Below are 5745 nucleotides of genomic sequence, written 5' to 3'. Positions count from 1 at the left end.
AAAAGGCCATGGTTTTACCACTGGATTCATAGGGACGGAAGGAGCCTGCTGGATTGGGCCGTGCCTTTGACAAGCTTCACACCCCTTGGAGTAATTGATGCAATCTTTCAGCATGGTTGGCCAGAAGTAGCCATATCTTCTAATTAACCAGCACATCTTTCTTCCTCCTTGGTGAGCTCCACAGATCCCCTCATGGGTTTCTCCCATGACTTTCATATATTCTGTCTTTCCGAGGCACCTTAATAGCACCTCATCTTTACTCTTTCGGACCAAATCTTCATTCCACATGAGGTAGTTTGTAGCCATGATTCTCACTCTTTTCTCAGAGGGCAGAGTGGGATACTGCAAGTAAGTCATGATAGGCTCCCTCCAATCGTCTTTAGTGATCAAGGCAGAATTGACCTCTATCTCCATTCCTCTGGTCAGAACTGACGGTAGACTCTTTCTTCCTATCTTGATGATCCTTTGGACGCAGTCTTCGGGCATTTGTATGCCTGATGCTACCTGAGCCAGTTCATTGGCTGCGAAGTTCTCTTCCCTTGGGATGTGTTCCCAAGTAGCTTCTCTAAATTCTGTCAACAGATTTCTAGCTGCTACTAGGTATACAGCCAAGGAGGGGCTTAGACACTTGTATTCCCCAGCAATTTGTTTTAAGACAAGCATGGAATCTCCCAAGATCTCCACGGATTGGATTCCTAATTCTACCAACATCTCAAGCCCTATAATCAAAGCTTCGTACTCAGCCCTGTTGTTGGTGCATTGGAAATCTAACTGGAAGGAATAGCAATGTCTGATCCCCAAAGGTTCTTCCAGAACAACCCCAGCTCCTGAAGCCTTATCTGTCTTTGATCCATCAAAATATAGTTTCCAAGGAGTAAGATGAATCGAATAGATTGGATTGTTAAGGCAAACATGGGCCCTGGTCAGCAGATTTGCATTTGCTATGTCCAGAGAGTCCATATTTTCAATTTCCTCTCCTGGGTGATTTGCTAGGAAGTCTGCCACAGCTTGCCCCTTGACAGCTTTCTGGGGGACATACCTAAGGGTGAATTCTGTCAAAGCCAAAGTCCATTTCCCAATTCTGCCTCTCAGCATTGGTCTTGTCAACATATACTTGATCAAGTCTGTCTTGGCGATGATATAGATAGTGTGTGGTAGCATGTAATGTCTGAGCTTTATAGCAGTAAAATACAAGGCCAGACAGAGCCTTTCTATTGCGGAATACCTCCTCTCTACTTCTGTCAGTGTTCTGCTTAGATAGTAAACTGCCTGCTCCTTTCCTTCCTTGTTGTCTTGGACTAACAAGCTTCCAATGGACACCTCTGATGCAGACACATAGAGTTTGAGTGGTCTGCCTCTCTTTGGTGGGGACAGAACTGGTGGATTTGAGAGGTAGTCTTTTATTTCCTGGAAAGCCTGCTGGTGCTGTTCTTCCCACTTGAATGTTTGTTCCTGCTTTAGTTTTAGCAAGGAAGAAAAAGGCTGAATCTTTCCTGCAGAATTGGATATGAATCTCCTTAGAAAATTGATTTTTCCTAGGAGACTCTGAAGTTCCTTTTTGTTCCGAGGTGGTAGGGCTTCCATGATGGACTTTGCTTTATTTTTGTCAATCTCTATGCCTCTCTGGTGAACCAAGAATCCTAAGAAATTTCCTGCCTGAACTCCAAAAACACATTTTTTGGGGTTCATTTTTAGCTTGTGCTGCCTCATTCTTAGAAATGCCTTCCTTAGACTTGATATGTGGTTTCCTTCCTCGGGGGACTTAATCACTACATCATCTATGTATACTTCCAAAGAATGTCCTATCATATCATGAAAGATGGAATTCATTGCCCTTTGATAGGTAGCACCCGCGTTTCTTAAACCGAAAGGCATTACAGGATATTCGAAAGCACCTATATGCCCTGGACACATGAAGGCTGTCTTGTGGATGTCTTGTTCTGCCATCATGATCTGGTTATAGCCTGCGTTGCCATCCATGAAAGATAGCATCTGGTTATGAGCAGCTCCGTCTATTAGCATGTCTGCCATTGGCATAGGATATTCGTCTTTGGGAGATGCTTCATTCAAATTCCTGTAATCCACACATATTCTAACTACCCCTGTTTTTCTTTTGAGGACAGGTACAATATTTGCTAGCCAATCGGCATAGATGGCTGGTCTGATGAATCCTGCCTTGAGCAGCCTTTCTATTTCTTCCTTGACCTTTAGTTCCGTGTCCATGGACATTCTTCTCCTAGCCTGTTTAACTGGAAGGTAGCCATCTTTGATTGGCAGTTTGTGCTCTACTAGCTGTCTGTCCAGTCCTGGCATCTCGTGATAGTGCCAAGCAAAACAATCTCTGAACTCCTGCAAAAGTGCCATGAGTTCAGACTTGAGTGGTTCTTCTAAGAGTGTGCTGATGAAAGTAGGTCTTGGATCTTCTTTTGTCCCTAAGTTTATTTCTTGTAGAGGATCCTCCACTTCTGGCAGGGAGTCATCCAATGCTGCTGGTGCAAAATCCAATACTTCTTCCTGCAAAACTTCCTCTTCTTGCTCCTTCGTACTTTTGTGAGTGAATTCTGCCATATTGGTGGCTGGATTCTGCGTAAAAAACTTCCTTTCTTCCCAGTATATCAACAATCTTTTTGTGATGGATCGGATTGTTGTAGCTCGATCCTTTTCCAGTTGATTGGGACTAATCATCATAGTTTTTAGCGTAGAAAGGTCTATTCCAGTCCTCCATGGAATTGGCTAGACCTTCTTCAATGAGCCTTTGGGCCGTGACACCATGGGGGCGGCCGTTCTGGTTGACTCCAGAGAAAGTAAAAGGACCGAGGTCGTCATGATAGTACCTTGCTTCAAGACACATGGCAGAGGGTAGGAATGGCCGTGGATCGGCCTCTACAATCTCCATTTGGCCTTCATCATTCCATAGTGCTAGCTGCTGGTGGAGAGTGGAAGGGACACAAAGGCTCTAGTGAATCCAATCCCTGCCAAGTAGTGCATTGTAAGTGGTGGAAGTAGTGTCTATCACAAAGAATGCTATTTTTAATTCCTTGCTTCCAACTATGACATCCACGTCTAAGATGCCATGAATTTTTGTGATGCCCCCAGCGAAGTTGGTGACGGTTAAACGTGTTGGAATCAAGTCCTTCTCTGTTCTGCCCATTTTGCTCAGCATTCTGTGGGGTAGTAAATTAATGGCTGCACCTCCATCTATCATGATTTTGGAAATAGGGATGCCTCCGAGGTTTGCTGTTATAAATAAAGGCCTGAGATGGTTTGCCATTTCTCTGGTTGGTTTGGGAAAATAACACTGCTCCGTAGCTAGGTTTTTGGCGGTTCCGCCTGTTCTGGTGTTGTCTGCCTGTTGTTCTGGCATCTCCTTTGTTTCCGCCAGTCTGCACTCAAAGCTTTCCTGAGAGAAAACATCTCCTTCCAAGGTGCTTTCTTGTCCCTCGGCGGCCCTGAATTTTTCTGGCAGGATGAACACCATATTAACTCCCAGGTCACTCTGTAGTAAGTCTTCTAACTCTGCGCCAAAAGCCCCTGTTTCAGCATCCAATTCTTCCTCAAATTCCATCAGTTCTTCCCCGTATTCTTCGGTCCAATCATCTTGTTCTTCAGTTCCGAGGGGTTCATTCTGTCCTTCTGCAAATGTTCCATAGTCCAACTGTTCCTCTTCATATTCCTCCGTGGGGTCATCTTTCCCTTGCTGCGGGGTAGGCTCGGATTTCCATTGTGCCTGCAAGATGTTGGGTTGACTGCCAGACGAGGAGGCTGGATGGACAGGAGATCTGGCCGGAGGTTCTGCTTCCGGTAGCTTTCTTGGGTGACAAGCTTCCTGTTCTGCCTGGGGCATTGTTTCGGGATTCTTTCCTTTCCTGGAAGAATTGGTCTCTATATGTACCTGAGTTTTATTCTGGCTCTTGAGATATGTGCAGTATTGCCTCTGGATCCTCCTTCTCTGAGTTCTGGTTAACTCCATGGTTGGTCTGCCGCTTTTCCCTACGGAGTACCACCTGCCCTCTATGATTGTTGCCAAGGGCTTTCCATTCCCGGGTGCCTCGATTGATGTCTCCTTCCTGGGCTGTTCTACCTTCCTTTCGCTGTATTGTGAAGGCCTGAAATGGTTCCTGTGTCTTGCTTTGCCCTGGGGTGAGGTTCCAATCCTATCAAAGACACTAGGTGTGGGTTGATTCTGTTTGTCTAAAACCACTTCTAGCTCTGTTTCACACTTGCACCTGCTACAAATGACTACCCCAGCTGATATGGTGGCTCTTGGTTTCTGGCTGGTCTCCCTTATGATCCTTCTGCCTCTGCTACAACTAGTATCTGTCATTGGCTGAGTTTCTCTCTGTTCTGGCCAATTCAAGTTGACCATATTGACTTGTGGTTGAGGGAAAGGATCTGTCGTGACCGATGGAGGTTTTTCTGCCAGTTTCACCCTTCCTGCCGTTATTCCTTCTTGTATCACGTCCCTGAAAACGACACAACTATTGGTGGAATGGTTCCAAGAGTTGTGCCACCTGCAGTACTGTCTCCCTTTGAGTTCCTCCGGCTTGGGGATTCTGTGAGGCGTTTCTATTGCCTTCTGCAGCAGCATTTCATCGAACAAAGCATCAACCTTGGTTAAATCAAAAGAGTAAACCTTGTTCTGCATTGGCTTGTTGGGAACGAATCCTCCCGTGAATGGTGGTGGCTTTTGGTCTTTAGGTGGCTTTGTAAGGGCTTTGCAACTAATAGGATGTTTTAGTTTTGCCATTTCGGCCACCGAATCCTCCTTCTCCTCTGACTCTTCTGTGTCCTCCTGTGATTCCACCCCAATTAGGTGGACCGAAGAGGAAGGGGATTTGTAATAAGTGCCTTTAGAGGAGTTCCTTCTCTGTTGTTCCTCTCTGAGCAGCTCTTCGTACTTGGAAGCCTTATCAGCCAATTCTGCCAGGTCCCCGAACAATATCCCGTCGAACCTCTTTCTGAGAGAGATTTTGAGGGCAGCCTGGGCCATCTGGATGAAATGTCTCTCCTCCATGGGGATCCGGCACTTCATTTTAAGCTTTCTGAACCTGGTTATGAAGTCTTGGGCTGGTTCATCTTCGCTTTGCTTAAGGGCGGCCAAGTCACTGATGGTGACTTCTGGCTGGATCCTGTAATAATAGTCATGGAAGACGTTCTCCATCTGTTCCCAAGTCTGCACAGAATTGGCTGGCAGGCTAGTATACCAGGTGAAAGCCTGTCCGGAGAGAGAATTGCCGAAGAGTCTTAGTTTCAACAAAGGGTTGTTCTCAATAGCTATGCATTGGATAGAGAACCTGCCTATATGTTCAACTGAAGAAGCATGGGAATCTTCCCCGTTGAACAAAGTGAAGTTTGGTACTTTGAAGCCTGGAGGTAATGGTATTTGATCGATGCAGGCTGGATATGGTTTCCTGTATATAGGCCTTTCACCTCTTCTGGCCTCGGGTTCCATGATTTCCCTGATCATTCTCTGCAATGCCCCTATATCATTCAGAGCGTTGATGGGGGGAGGATTCTGTCCCTGTTCTGCCTGAATGTAATCGATTCTGGGCTCCATTCTGTATGGTCCGAGTGGAGGTTCTTCTCTGTGCCCTTCCTGCTCTTCGATATCTGGGTGATTTCTCCAGTTTGCCCCCGGTCTATTCCTGTCCTGGTTAGCAAAAAGGTTATTCCCCCCCCTGCCCCTTCTCCCTCTTGCGGGTGGAGGGAATGGATTAGGGTCCATCCTTCTGGGTCTATATGGCA

At 46.1% G+C, this 5745-nt stretch overlaps 1 protein-coding gene across 1 annotated transcript; it reads right to left on the bottom strand.

The window, feature by feature from the left end:
* Positions 1-2956: 2956 nt before the first annotated feature.
* On the bottom strand, positions 2957-5725 carry LOC117612706. The gene has a single exon (XM_034341373.1). It carries the CDS (start codon positions 5723-5725, stop codon positions 2957-2959), a length of 2769 nt encoding a protein of 922 aa, XP_034197264.1.
* Between the last annotated feature and the right edge of the window lie 20 nt (positions 5726-5745).

Source organism: Prunus dulcis, unplaced genomic scaffold, assembly GCF_902201215.1.
Source record: "Prunus dulcis unplaced genomic scaffold, ALMONDv2, whole genome shotgun sequence".
Taxonomy (NCBI): domain Eukaryota; kingdom Viridiplantae; phylum Streptophyta; class Magnoliopsida; order Rosales; family Rosaceae; genus Prunus; species Prunus dulcis.
Note: the sequence above shows the minus strand (reverse complement) of the source record. Positions and strands in the feature narration are given on the sequence as shown.

What these genes read in the sequence shown, in the direction of transcription:
- LOC117612706 (XM_034341373.1), bottom strand. Translation starts at nt 5,725, where the DNA reads ATGGACCCTAATCCATTCCCTCCACCCGCAAGAGGGAGAAGGGGCAGG.